General features: G+C 31.4%; 1 protein-coding gene across 2 annotated transcripts in view; it reads left to right on the plus strand.

The window, feature by feature from the left end:
* LOC129944267 (LIM and SH3 domain protein Lasp) overlaps positions 1-15,820 on the plus strand; it is a 71,784-nt gene extending 55,964 nt beyond the window's left edge. The window contains exons 3-7 of one of the 2 annotated variants that reach the window (XM_056053593.1): positions 11,861-11,993; positions 12,083-12,218; positions 12,530-13,741; positions 13,999-14,327; positions 14,401-15,820. In XM_056053593.1, coding sequence (XP_055909568.1) covers positions 11,861-11,993; positions 12,083-12,218; positions 12,530-13,741; positions 13,999-14,327; positions 14,401-14,580 — 1,990 coding nt within the window. In that variant the 3' untranslated portion in view covers positions 14,581-15,820. The remainder of the gene's footprint in view (positions 1-11,860; positions 11,994-12,082; positions 12,219-12,529; positions 13,742-13,998; positions 14,328-14,400) is intronic. The other variant, XM_056053594.1, reaches the window with a different exon arrangement.
* The last annotated feature ends 1 nt before the right edge of the window (position 15,821 follows it).

The raw sequence follows: 15,821 nt of genomic DNA on the forward strand, positions 1-15,821 counted from the left end.
TACGAACAAAACCCCGCCTTGAAGCAATTGTTGAGTGAACTTTTTTTATAGAATCTCAATTTCAAGATGATTTCTTACCATTTCTTCTTGAAAATGGCCAATTTTATTAGTTTTAGTTAGTTTTTTTACTAAGTAAATTTTAACTTTTGATTTTCACAAACATTTTTTTTTCCATTGTGTTTTTTTTCATTATTATTCTGACATATCTTCTTTCTGTTGTACCAATTTTTAAATACAAAAATCTGGCTACTGCGGATCGTTTTGTTGGCAATTTCTCACTGCAATATGTATGGAATTCCAAAAAAACGCACTTAATTTTAGCTATATTTAAATTCGAGACTCGAGCAAGTGTCAAAATTGTATCCGTTTTTTGATCCTACTTCCACTTTTAAATCATATTTTACTTCGATAAGAACAAACGTACCTTATGTTTAAAAAAAGTAACAAAAGTATTTTTTTAATATGCTATTTTTTAGAGATATAGAATTTGAAGTTGGCAACACCATTTCAACTATCAACCATTTTGTTAGCTGTCAAATGATTTATTTTCAGTTTGGTTTGCCATATTAACAATTGAAGCCACAGGATCACCTTATAAAGCGTAAATTCGGTGAATGCGCCAAAAACAAGATTGCAGTTGATCAAAATTTTCATCATCTATTTTTGCTGCGAAACGAAAATTCCCATACAAAAATGACATGACGAAATCATAAATGAAAAATTTCGCTGTGCTTTTCGTTTTTCAGTACGCTGCTGAACGACGAAATGTGTCATTTTAGTGGATAGCTGTACTAGATTTCTTAGTACAATTCTCCACTCTTTTCGTTCTCAATTTAATTGTCCGGCATATTAATTGCTTGCGAAATTTTGACTTTTATTTATATTTGATTTAAAATAAAATGGATTTGTCTAATGTGTTCCAACAATACATTTCTGAATCGGAAACTCAGGATGTTGAAGATGTTATTGATGATGTGCAAGAAGTGATGAAGACGAGCAGTGAACTTCAAATTCAAAAAAATAAATCGAAAAAAAATAATTGATTTCTCTTCGGAGCAAAAAAAGAAACTGGTCGAAGCCAGTGAAGCTATTTGGAAGTTGGAGCATAGGCTTCACAAAAATAATTCAGCCGTTGCGAGCCTCTGGAGTAATATATGTAGCTGCAGAAATGAAAAAAAAAAACTATGTACTAACTGCTCAATAAAATGTTAATAAATATAACTCTTTTTCACTTTTGTTTACCAGCAGCTGTCAGAACTTGTCAATTGTTTTAGACAGCTGACAGAACTCTCCACAAATATTTTTCCGCTGTGGTTTTCGTTTTCATTTTGCTCTACATCTGGAGACCGCCGAAAAAATTTGTTTCATTTACTTGCGTACTATGCACACTAAATAAAACTGATGGTTATCAAGTGTATGTTGAGAAACCGTTACATTTATAAACATGAACTTTTTGGCGTGTTCATTGGTTTGTGGAATATTTGGATTGTACTTTTTAAAAACGTTGGTGGCCAGAAAGTTACTTTCAATTGTGAAGAAAGTTGCATGTCACACAACTAGCGCCACAATCGATTTATTAAATAAAACGTTGGGTATCCGCAGAGTTGCACATTACAGATTGGTGAAGATCGTGCAATTTAACTCCGCTTGACTATTTTTTGAATTTGAATGTGAAGTCGTGTTGGAAAAACTCATCCAAAATTGGATCTTCAGATAAGACTACCTCCGAGCCAACCGTGATGGTCGTATGCCAAAAATCATTTTTTAATTATAATGCCAGAATCTTTCAAATAAAGTAAATTTCATATCAATTTAAAAGAAACACCTATATTTTATATGTTTTCAAAGGTTTAAAAAAAAAACACCTTTTTTTGTAATATCTTTTAAGTGACTTATTTGCTGCATTGACACTAATGATAGCTAAATAAGCTTGAATAAAAATAAATTAAACTATTTGACCTAAAATATTCAATTGACTACATGTCAAAGTATCACCACAAAGAAAACAAAAAATCAAAACATTGTCATTTCAAACTACATACCTTCATATGTACATAATGGTTAACAGGGCTTACCTACATTAAGCATTCTTCATAATAACAATCGACGCAATGCCTAATCGAAGTCCATAAAATAAAAAAAGAAAACAAATTCAACTGCCATAATAATACCTACCGATCTCATATTTCATTTTCATTTGGTCTTATTCAAATTCCAACGACAACAAAACGTATTGTGCAAATAGAGGCGCCAACATCCTGTTAAGGCTCAAATAAAAATAAAAACAACGCTGCAGCTATGACATACCATGTCAAGCCAAGCCATGACATCACTTCGAATTTCGAAATGACACATTTCTCCTGTTACATAATCCCATATCGAAAGTATAATTAAATGATAAAAACAAACAAAAAAGAACCTAATCAAATGAAAATAAATTTGTTTTCATTCATTTCGTGGATGTTTTCATTTCGTTTCGTCAAAAATGACCGTTCCGCTAAGAATCGTTGAATAACCTCCACATGGCCATAAAAAAAAACCATACAGAATGTAAACATGCGGAGGTAAAGTTAAACTTCAAAGTCGATAAATGTATGTATGTGTATGTATAGTATACGCGATCACCTGGAATGTCGTTGCCAGGTATGTACCATGAATTTAAAAAGCAAAACAAATTAAAACTATGAATCATCGTTAATAGAATTTCATATTCTCACATTTTGCAAGCTATAGAAATTTGTTTTATTTCCTAGTGCTGAATTGCTGAATAAATTAAAAAAATTCAGCCGATGTTATTTTAATTTTCTTTTTTTTTAATTTGAAATATATCACGTAATCGCAGCCTGTTGTTCTCATCGAAGTAGAAAATAAAAATGATAACCATTTCGTTATGAAATCAACATTAATCCAAAACATTAATCCAAATTAAGAATGTCAATAATATGTAACGTCAACATATACGTCAACTGTTGCAATCAATATCAAACCATATTATTAAAGGCCGAATGTGTTATCATGCTTTATTTTTCTGTCATATCAAGCAGTGTGTGTCTTCACTGGCAAAATAACGATAACATGTACAGTTTAATCTCCAATTGCATATTGCTGTCTAAGGTGAAGTTAAATTAATCTTTATTATTTTTATAACAATACCAATATAAATGTCAATTGAATTATCAGAAATAAAAAAACATCCGAAAAAATTAAAAAAATTGAGGTTTATGAATTTAAAATAGACACATGAGTTTTATTCAAAACATGCGTTTTTCTTTTTGACCTCAAGCCAAATCACGTTACTTTAAAACGATTGGTCATTTTTATTAAGTTTCATTTGTACTCTTGATGTGATTAGCATACATTAAAAAACACTAGTCGACTAAAATTTGTTCCTAATAATCAAATTGCACTTTTCCCAGTGAGTTTTGATAGGCTTAATTTAAATAGGACTCAAAAACTCAGTTTATGTGATATTAGTTTTTGAAATTAAAAAAACACGTACATACATAAAGTTGTGGACAAGAATTTAGCACACACTTAATTGATGAAATGAAAAATCTTGTATATAATAGCTTTTTTGGCACTGCAAGCTTCAAGCTTATTTTATTTATATGCAAAATGACGGGATATTTCAATTTTCTTTTTACTAAAAAGAAAAGGAATTGAAAAAAATGGTAAAACAACTTCTTTTACCTGGACATTTGTTTAGCGCACTTTAAGTTTTAGACGGATAACTTTTTATGTATGCAACTTACCATTATAGAAGATTCAGTATTTGTAGGGCTTTTCTTTGTTTTTTATGACTGCACTGATTCTTCTAGGCAAACTTTCAACCAAAGCCACACATCGTTGTCTTGAATGTCATGCCATGCATCTTGAAAGAACTGCCATAATTCTTGCAGATTTTTCGGTTTTCTTTTTCCATGGTGATGTTCCACATTGTTCCACAAATTTCAGATCGGGTTAAGATCGGGTGATTGCGCTGGCCACTTTATAAATAAAACAAATAAATTGGGTGGCGCAACAGTCCGTTGAGAACCAAGGCCTAGTGACTTACAACTCTCAACCATTCCTGTGTGCGATTAATGTTGTCAGGAATGAAGGGGAGCTACAGTTTATATGCCGAATCCGAATGGCTAATTTGAGAAAGCACTTTTTTATGACAAGAGTTACTTTTGGAGAATTTGTCAATTTATCGAAAGAGGCAGTACCCGTGAAAAGACTTTAGATGGCATAGGCAGGGATCGAACCGAAGACCTCTGGCATGACAGTCCAACGCACTAACCATCATGCCACAGGTACTACTTGCTGGCCACTTTATAACGTTAATTTTATTGACCTATTCTTCACAAGTTGTGATGTGTGCTTAGGGTCATTATCATGAAAATGGAATCATATGGTGTACCAGGATACTTTTGTAGACATGTTGGACTATTTTTGTGTCAATTTTTAACTATAGGACCAATACCGTGCCAGGAAAATGCAGCCCAGACCATAACATTTCCACCATCATGTTTGACCGCTTTAACAGTATATCGAGAATTGTGGACGCCATACATACTTTTTGCCATCTGAACCAAACCGATAGAATTTCAATTCTAAAGTACGTTTTTCCGAAAACTGAGCAGTTTGTTCAAATTTGTTTTTGCTAACTAATCTGTAATGCGTTTCGAAAGTAAATATTTTCGAAAACGAATATTTTGTACTCTCTATTTCTAATGCGTATAAGAAATCTAGTACTTACGGAATGACAAATCCGCATTCGAATTTTTCGTACCTGGCAATACGTTTCCTAATGTCATTAGCATTCGAAAACAACAATTTTTTTTCTACACCACACAAAAGGAAAATTGTGTTAAGTTTTGTAAAATAGATAAAATATAAGTAAGAAAATTATAATTTTATTCAAAATCTAAGCAAATAAATTCCATTACAGGAAATCCATCAGCGAAAAATGTGCATATCAAACAAAAGCAATTTGAAATTATGATGAAATTCGTATGACTTGAAGGAAAAAAAGTATACCTTGGCAAAAGACAAATTTCAACACAAAAAACGAAATGAATATTAAAAAAATCAGCTTAAAATTTCTAAGCTTGAATTAAAAAGAGAAATGTGGCAATGTGGAGGGAAGTGTTAAAAAAGTCATTACGATAATTCTCAAATGATAATAATGACTGATTTTAATTTTGTGATTTGTTTTGATTTTTGTTTGTATTTTTACTTTGACAAATCTCATAAGAAATACTTCGAGACTCGACAAATCTATTCGATAAGTATAAATAGTACTAGACGATTGTTTTATTCGATTCGAACATTTTACAGAGTACGAATTCACAAACGAATCGAATATCACATTCGAATTGGATTGGCTTTCGAAACGTATTAAAGAGCCAGAGCCCCTGGCTTTCAAGTTTTTTTTTTTTTGAAACGATTGGCTTTTGCTGGGCAACGGAACCGCGTAATGTTTTTTCAGCACTCTTGGATGTGTCAGAAACTGTCCTTCCCCCGTCATTCATCTGTCATTTCCTTTTTTGTTTATCTTCTAAGCACCATTGTCCTTTTGCCATGACGATTTTAGTACATTTTGATTTATTTAATAAGTTGATATTATTATACCAGATTACCTCGAAAAATGCACTTTTTTTCAACTAAACGGATTCAAAAATGTATTAGTTCTAATATGTGCTAAATTTATGCCCGGCTAAAAAGCTCGAATTAAAAACATATGCACTTTTTCTCAAAACGCAAATGAATTTTTTTATTTAGAGTAACAGTTTTTAATATGGTTTTCAATGACTGCATAAAATTAAAAGTACATTAGAACAAAACTAATACAAGTTAAATAACGATCTTCTTCAAGTGTGCTAAGTTTTTGTCCACAACTGTATGTATATACATAAGTCTTTTTGAAGCTATCTAAATGCATGAGTTGTTTTTTTTTGTCATCTAAATTAGTTGACACCCGAGAAACATCTGTAATTTCAGACTTCTGGCATCACAATGAAGTTGTAAAAATGAAAACATGATATTTTTCATAATCTTTAATTTCTGCCTTCAATATTCAGTTACAATATTTATAGTTTTTCATACTATTTTCGAAAAGATTTCAGCTGTCTTTCATAAATTTTAACTAAACGCTAAATCATTTATGCTAAAACGGTTCTTTTACAGAAAAAGGCCAAAAGTTTTGAAAGTATTTTTTTTTGTTACGAGTCAGACATGTAACAAGGCTACAACATCAAGTTTTTGAAATATATTGCTAAAAAAACCTTTAAGAAAATTTTCCAAAAAAACACATACAATTTAAAAAATGCATGAAATCTTTATTTGAATCGATTGTACGGTCCATATAACTTAATTTTAAAAGATTATTTTATGCAAATGTTGACCATGAACGTGCCTCAAATGGTACATCCGCTTAGTCCAATTTGGCATACTCTTTTCAACATTTCGCTCGGTATCTTACGAATAAATGCTTTAATGTTGTCTTCCAATGCGTCAATTGAAGCCAGCTTGCCTGTATGGACATGAACTTTAACATAGCCCCACCAAAAAATAGTCTAAAGGCGTAAATTCCCACGATCAAAGTGATTTCACCGAACTCGCCTCTCAATAAGACCATTGTTGCCCGTGTTGTGTGGCATGTGGCACCGACTTGTTAAAACCACATGTCATGCAAGTCAAGCTCTTACATTTTGGACAAGAAAAGTTGGATATCATCACACGGTAGCGTCCACCATTCACAGTTACGTTACGAGTCGCATTATCTTTGAGGAAGTACGGTCCAATGATACCACCAGTCCATATACTGCACCAAACTGTGACTTTTTCTGGATGCATTGGTAGCTCTTGCAATGTTTCTGGCTGATACTCACTCCAAAATCGACAATTCTGCTTATTTAGAAACTTACGTTTCTTAACAGAGCAAGCATTTTGATAGTAAAAATCAATAATTTTCAAGCGTTGTTCGTTTGTAAGACAGTGAAACAAAATACGAAACGTGCGTCAGCTGTTTAAACCAGTGTTGCCAAAAAGATAATAGCTAAAAAATCACCCTTTATATTGTTGAAAACTGGTAATTTTAAAATTTAAAAATCAGCGCTAAATACATAAAAATAAATTGGGTAGCGCAACAGTCCGTTGGGAACTAGGGCCTAGTGACTTATAAACTCTCAACCATTCCTGTGTGCTAGTAATGTTGTGAGGAATGGAATCAGCACTAAGGTTTTTAAAAACTACATATAGACCCAAAAGAAAGAATCAAAGATAATAAGAATTTCCAGGTGCTAAATGAGATACTTACATGATTTAAATTGTTGAAATAAGAAAAAGATTTGTAAGTGATTTTTAATGTAAGATTTGAATTCCGCACAACTTAATATGCTAAAAAAGTTTTGTTTGTTTTACAGAACTAAACGTAATCTTGATGACCCATGTAATGAGTTCAAATTATTGTTTCAATACATTATTCTGACTGTTTCTTTTGACTTTTCCAGTTAATCAATATTAAAAAGTGTTCTCCTATTTTAAAGCCTTGAACCATGATATCTAGGCAAGTTCATTCGATTAAGTCGTTTTTTTTTTATTCATATTCATTGTTTTTCACCTGTTCGTATCTTATTTGTTCTAGTTTAGTAACCCACTCCTACTTACTTTATCGTTATCATTATTTATTCTAATAAAAATAAAACTATGCATACAATAAAGAGCTTATTATACAAACAATCATATAGGTACACCACATTTAACATTTTCATTTGAATTATTATTTCACCATTCATGCATTATGTACTTGATTGCGAAGTCTTATCGAAACATATCTATTGTTCAGTAACTTTGATAAGATAAAAAACTTGTAAACAAACATTATATTATATTAAATAAAAAAAAATACGTAGATTTTACTTTTTTCTCAGGTATAACAAAGCTTGTTGATCTAATAGCTTAAAAAATAGGTTTAGGTTTATAAAATATTATTTTTTTATTTATTCAATCTACGATACATAATCAACAGATTTTCTAATGGAATATAAACAATTTCGTTGTTATTATTAAATATTAATAAATATATTAATTTACATAAATAGGAAAATTAAGTTTTATTTATTTAATCTGTTAATTATCTAACGTTAATATAAACTTATAGCTATTTACATAACTTTTAATTTAAAATTTTAATTAACATAGAAATATATAAATACTATAACATATTAAAAAAGCTTTTTTTAAATTGTTTACTTTTAACATTGTCATAAACAAATGAAATTAAATTATAAAATTTATTGAAGACTGAAATCAATTGGTTTAAAGGGCTATTCATACCATAGTTAGTTCTACTAAAGATCGGACATAAAGGTACGTATCTGTCTTCTTATGCTAATTTGACTATAGCTAAAATTTAGACGATTCAGAGCTGTTGCGGATATAATAGAACCATTAATTAATTTTAAAATAAAACAAAATTGGAGATATTGTCTATGTTGTGAAAGTGTAGGGAGGTTTATTAGCAAAAGTCTCTGAGAATAAGGAGGTGGTGTGAATATTTGGAAAAACGGAAGAAAACGAAGACAAAAACTCATAAATCTTTTTTGGATACTTTCAAGTCTGTCAATATGGACTGAATAGTATGGTGCCCATATAAATAGACGTATTCAAGTATTGGCCTGACAAATGATAAATAAAGAAGTTTTAAGACGTAGGAGTCACGAAAGTCACGAGAAAAACGTTTAATAAAACCTAGAATCTTGTTAGATTTTTTAACTATAAAGTTATAATGGTCACAGAACTTTAATTTACTGTCAAGAATAACACCTTAATCAGAGAAAACGGAAAGCTTACAAAGGGAGGAAGAATCTAATAAATAGTTATAATCTATAATTGTTTTTTTGCGTGTAAAACACATAGTTTTATATTTGTCAATATTCAATAAAAGTCGGTTTGTATTGCACCATTCCCTGAAACTATGAAGATCTTCTTGAAGCTGTGAGCAGTCATTAATTGAACTAATAGATTTGAAAATTTTAATGTCATCAGCGTATATTAAAACGGAGGAGTTTTTTTTTAAAACGGATGTTATGTCATTTGTATATAAGATAAATAATAAAGGACCTAAATGGCTACCCTGTGGAACATCAGAGTTGACGTAAAATTGGTCATTTCTGAATATAACGCTATAACTTCTGTTGTTAAGATAAGACGAGATCCACGTCAAGAATTTATTGTTAAACCCTAAGGCCTTAAGTTTATAGACTAAAGTCTTGTGACACAATTTGTTAAAGGCTTTACTGAAATCTGTGAATATGCAATCTACTTGCTTACGATCTTCGAAGGAGACAAGGCAGAAAGAAGTGAAATGAAGTATGTTTGTAATTGTTGATTTATTCTGGACGAAACCATGTTGATTTTCACATACAATTGAATTACAATTAAAGGATAACATTTTACAGATAATGGACTCAAATAGTTTGGGAATAACGGAAAGTTTGGCAATCGGCCGGTAATTCGTTATTTCATTCTTAGATCCTTTTTTATGAATCGGAGTTATAAATGCACTTTTCCATAATAGTGGGAAAACTGAGCTTCTAAGAGATTCATTGAACAAAACAAACAGAGGGTACGATAAATGAGACACACATTTTTTTAAAACACATGATGGTACTCCATCAGGGCCAGGGTGAAAACAGTTATCAAGTTCGGAGACACAACGAACAATTGAATCCTCACATATTGTCAAGTCAAGTGAGTTAAGGTGTGGATAATTTTGGTCTAGAAAGAAGAATCGGGAATTTGAAAAGAAGGAGGCACGTCGAAAGCATTTTTGAAGAAATTAGCAAACATATTTGAAATTATTTGAGAGTCATGACTTGTTGTGTTATTAAAAGACATAGAGTTTGGGTAACCGTCAGTTTTTCTTTTACTTTTCACGAAATCCCAGAAGTTGTTTGGGGTCTGTTTCAATTCGTTTTCAATTTTTTATAATATAGTCAGAGTATAGAATGAAAATATTTTTAAGTTCGGAGTAAATCCTAATGTCTTCTTCTGCTCTAGTTTTACTAAATTTTAGCCATGCCTTATTTATTTTATTTTTTTAAGTTTTTTAATTGAGTGTCAAACCATACTGGAGTTTTAGATTTATAGCGAGATTTCCGTAATGGCGTAGTTTCATAAATACAGTTAAAAAGAATACTATACAAATTTAGACACATGTCATCAATATTACGATTTAGGAGCAGTTGATTCCAGTCAACATTACACAATAAGTTAGTTAGTTCATTAAAGTTACATTTTTTAAAATTGAATTCAAGTTTTTCATTTGATGTATTCAGTGATATATTTAAAGCTGGATGGTGACGTTCTTCTTCTACTAGTTTAACATCGGCTGGAGAAGTCGTTATGCAATAATGTTAATTTTTAGCTTCATTTCTAGTAAGATATACAGTCCCTGGCCATATTATTAGACACACTGCAGAATTTTTATAATTATAAGATTATACGCAATATTTTTAGCGTTCAAGAATGTATGTATGGTTACATTTTTATGCAAGATGGAGCTCCATGCCACACAGTCCGGTCCATAAAAACTTTTTTGAGGGAAGAAATCATCCCTCTGTTGGACTGGCCGGGAAACAGCCCTGATATGAACATAATTAAAAACGTATGGGAGCTGATAAAGAGGGAAGTAGCTAAAGATGCGGTCACTTATTGAAAGAGTAATTCACGTGTGGAATCACCACCCAAAAATACAGGAAACAGTCAAATCATGCTTTGACAGTATGCCGCGCAGAATTGAGGCTCGTATTAAAGCAAAAGGAGGTTCAACAAAATATTGAAACAAATTATAAAAATATCAACAAAAAAAACTGATAATATTAATTTTAAAAAAATTCTTTAAATCTGTTGGTATATTTCTAGGAAGTAGTTTATATGATGCATACAAAATAATTTAAATGCATTACAATATTCGAAAACCTGATTAAATTAGCTGGAAATTACAATTTTGCATAAAATCTAAAGTGCGTCTAATAATATGGCCAGGAGCTGTATATCTAGTTCATTATAGTACATATTAAAAAATTTACAACAGTGGGAAATAGGTTCACGCTGGACATAATTTGTAGAATGGGGATATTAAAGATCGACTGGGAGCATAAATATTAATCAAAGAAAGCAAAAACTCGCAATCAACGTCATTTGAAAGAATATCACGAATAAACATAACACTAAACATTCTACGCCTTCATTCAAGAGTTTGCATCCTTAACAAAAGGCATCTAGATTTATAATCAAGATTTGTGTAAGCATTTAAACTAAAATTTCTTAAAGCAAATCTCAAAAAATTCTTTTGGATATTGTCAATTCTTGTTATCAACTTTTTAGTATCAGGAATCCAAATGGCAGAACAATACTCCAGTAATCGTCTAACAAGTGAACAAAAATAGCTTTCAGTGTGTATGGGTCCTTAAAATCAGAAGAATTCCGTTTAAGGAAACCTAACATAGAGTTAGCTTTTGAAATAATATACATAAGAGACATGTGAAATAAAGTTAAGTTTCTTATCAAATACTAACCCTAGGTCTTTAATCTCGTGAACTCTTAACTTTTTTAAAGTCTTACTCGTCCACTAACCTCAGATGATCACGATAAATTAATCTTTATCACATTCGATTGTTTGATATCTTGAGTGCGATTTCTTTACCAAAGTTTTCGGATTCTACTTTAGAATCGAATATGTTCAAATTTTAGAGCTCCATAAAGTTGGAAAGCGATTTCAGCTACTAAACCATGATCAAGAAAGAACATTTCCATTTGTCTAGCACTATTGCAGAAGATTTAACTTATGTCTACTTTTTTATTCTTACAGGCACATTCCAAAAGCGAAAGCAACAGCAATCGCAGATACTCCTGAATTGAAGAGAATAGCAGAAAACACAAAAATCCAATCGAATGTGAAATATCACGCTGACTTTGAGAAGGCTAAGGGAAAATTTACACAAGTATGTACAAAAATAAACTCATTCGTAATCTTTTTTCTATTTGAATCTAATTTGTTTATTTTCTTATTTTTCAAAAAAAAAAAACCTAGGTCGCAGATGATCCTGAAACCCTTAGAATCAAGCAAAATACAAAAATCATATCAAATGTTGCCTACCATGGTGATTTGGAAAAGAAGGCTGCCATGGAGAAACAAAGGGAAACAGCTGAAGTGGGTGATTCTAGAGGTGAGAAAAAAGTTAACAAGCTAAAATCATACCATTTTATTCACAATTTCATCTAAGCTAAAAATGTGTACTTGTCAAAAAAAAAAAAAATTTCAAAAAAAAATGTGATGTTGCCATTGCTATATTTGGGCTTTAAAATATTATGATCAATAAAAATATGTTGGTATTTTCAAAGGCTAAACAAATAACTTAACATTTTTATTATAATATTATTTAAATTATAATTTTATTTTAATACAATATAAATGTACTAAGCTAAAATAAAAAATAATTATTGTAATATTCCTTCCTGCATCCTTAAAATCCTACAGACCAAGAATCCGAATATTTCTCTGAGACTCTTGCGGCCGAACAATTATCACAATATACCCCAGTTTCACCAATTCCACCACAAACATTGCCACCTCCACCAATACAACACCAACAACAAAATACCGCTTCAATTATTCCAAGCAATCAAGCGGCGCAAATATCCCCTCAATCTTATAGTAGCCAACCTCTTCCTTCATCATCCTCATCACCGCCGTCTTCTATAAATCAAAGACAACAACAGCAACAACTATTGCAACAACAGACACAACAACACTATCAGCAACCTATGTCAGCACAAATAATAAAAACTAACGCACAAAACAACACACAACAGATTTACTCTCACCAACAGCAGCATTATCCACAACAACCTCCCAAGCAACCACCCCAACAACAGTTACAGCAGACTGCTACAAAGCAGACATCACATTTGTATCCGCATCACGCCCCACAGCAACCATCACATACAATTGGGAATAGTAGCAGTGCCGTTGGAGGCAGCAACAACGATAACTATCAACAACAACAACAGCAGCAACAACAACTCGTTGCTACCAACAATTACAATCAACTGAGGTCTTCGATCTTGCAAAATTCCCATAATCCAACTGGTGGATATCAACTGGACCCAGCATCGGGATATTACGACCAATACGACAACTATGCTCGTCCTGCACCAACTAAACAACCACAACAGCAGCAGCAACAACAACACCAACAACATCAGCAACAACAACAATCGTACACCAACAACAACATGAGCTCCTATGGCAATCCTAACTCAAACCTGGTACCACCGCAAAAGCATCAGCACAACAACTATGGATATCAACAACAAGCAACTCAACAATTCATCAACAGTCAGCAAACAGGAGCTTACAACCATTACAACAATTCAACAACGCCAAACAATTCGACTGGTACGACTAATGGGGGCTTGAATATGAATGGTAGTGGAAATCGCATGATGGGGGTTAGTAGTACAGGTGTTGGTAGTGGTGGTAGTGGGGGTGGAAGCATACTAAGTGGGGGTGGTATTGGGGTAATGAACAGCCAACAGACAGGAACGGCACAAACACCTGGTGGTGGTAGTGGTGGCGGTAGCATTGGCAAAATAGCCGACTACGACCCACTTACCGACGGTCCACGAAATATACCGAACACGACACGGCCCAGCACAACACTTATCTATAGTTCTGATCGTGGATCAGGTAAGTTCACCTGCATTCTCTTGCTTTCTTTTTATTTTTCTACTTATATTTCATGTATATTGTAATATGTGTCCTTTGTTTCCTTGCTTTTTAAATAACTACTGATCCATTTGTCCAAAAAGACATTATTTGTTTCATTTTTATGTTTTTTTATTTGAGGGATTATCCTCTTTTTTTTTGTGTGTGTGATGTCTGGCACTTTATTAAGTATTGTTTTTCTTTTTTATTATAAATCATTTATTTTTTGTTGGACTTAGTGAGCAACGCATATCCTAAACGCGTTGGTTCGATTGCGGACATTGATCCAGCTAATGGAGTATATGGTTCTCTAACAGAATCACAAGCAGCTCAACACCAACAGCAACAATATTATCAACAACAATTGCATTTGCTTCAACAACAACAGCAACATCATCAAAATCAAGTAAGGCAACATCAACAACAACAACAGCATCAGCAACAACAACTTCAGCAGCAGCAACAACAACAGCAACATCAGCAGCAGCAACAACAACAAGCACACCAACATCAACATCATCATCAACAACAACAACAACATCAACTTGCGCAAAATAAGCAAAACATGGTGAGTTTCAATCGACATTTAATTTCATTCCATGAAAATGTTAAATTTGAAATTTCAAAAATTTTATTTATAGCGGGTGTATCGCGCTCTATATGATTATGAGGCACAGGACACTGACGAAGTTAGCTTCCGGGAAGGTGATGTTATTTTCGAAGTCGATTCCGTTGATTCTGGCTGGATGACAGGCAAAGTGGAACGGACTGGAGAGACTGGTATGCTTCCAGCTAATTACGTAGAACATGCAGTAATTTAATTTAAGATTATACATATCCAATTTATGTATGTATTAATATATATATATAATTTCTATATAAACACAAATATAAGAAAAAATATATCACAAACTTATTTATAAAACTAAAACAAAATGAACACCTATAAAACAAAACTGTTACCATGTTAAACAATAGAGAAACTAAGAGAAAACAAAAAAAAAAGGAATCACAAACAGAAATATAAACAATTACTCATTTTTAATAAACATACAACAAACAATATTAACCTACAAAAGCATAACAATGAATTTAGTAAAAATACTTCCTCAAAATACATATCTAACGTTATACATTTGAGATCACTATATATTTATGAAACAAACAAAAAAATAAAGCAATGAATAAATGGTTTCTTAAAATAAAAATGTTAAAACTAAATAATAATTTATATGTACATGAATTTTGTTGAATAATATTCACTAAATATTTATTTTTATTATATTTCTTGTGTATGAATGTTTAAAGTTAAAATCTGATTTTAACTTAAGTGTTGTTAGATTTATATCTCACCATTATGAAGTTCTTCAATTTAATTTTGAGTTAAGACTCTTTTTCGAAATGCATAGTGAGTGAGAATACAAAAAAAAACGATTCTTAAGTCGTTGTCGTTGTAATAGCAAAACTTACTTCCTTCAAATACAAATACATATTTAAATTGTGAGCCATTAAACAAATTAAAGATATCTGGAAAATATTAATACAAACCAACCTACCGATGATGATCCATACACATTTATAAATTCCTTCAAAATGTATGCATCACAATATTCAAACTTCTTGTGTGGTTGTTAAATCCATGATTGAAGCTTTTCAGTTATTTATACCTTTGCTTTATTATTTTCTAGCGTAAATAAAAGTATATTTAATAAAATTAAGTGCCTTCTGTTGCAATAATAAGTAATGCGAACCTAAATCAAAAAAAAATATATTTAATTATAAATTTATCAATGAATTTTTTAAAAAAATTATTTTATAAAATATAAACCAACACAACCTATAAAACTATAAACAAAAATAATTTTAGCTTCCATAAAAACAAATAAATAAAATATTAATTTAAAACATAGAGAAACAGAGAAAAAAAAATGTAATATAGTCATCGAAAAATAATATTTTATTTAACTGCAAAATCCCTTATATAAGATATTTTTGTTTTTTTTTAGTTATTGTCATCTACTAAACAAAATAAAATTGATAACATTCATATTTTGAAAAATAT

Source organism: Eupeodes corollae, chromosome 2 (assembly GCF_945859685.1).
Source record: "Eupeodes corollae chromosome 2, idEupCoro1.1, whole genome shotgun sequence".
Taxonomy (NCBI): Eukaryota; Metazoa; Arthropoda; class Insecta; order Diptera; family Syrphidae; genus Eupeodes; species Eupeodes corollae.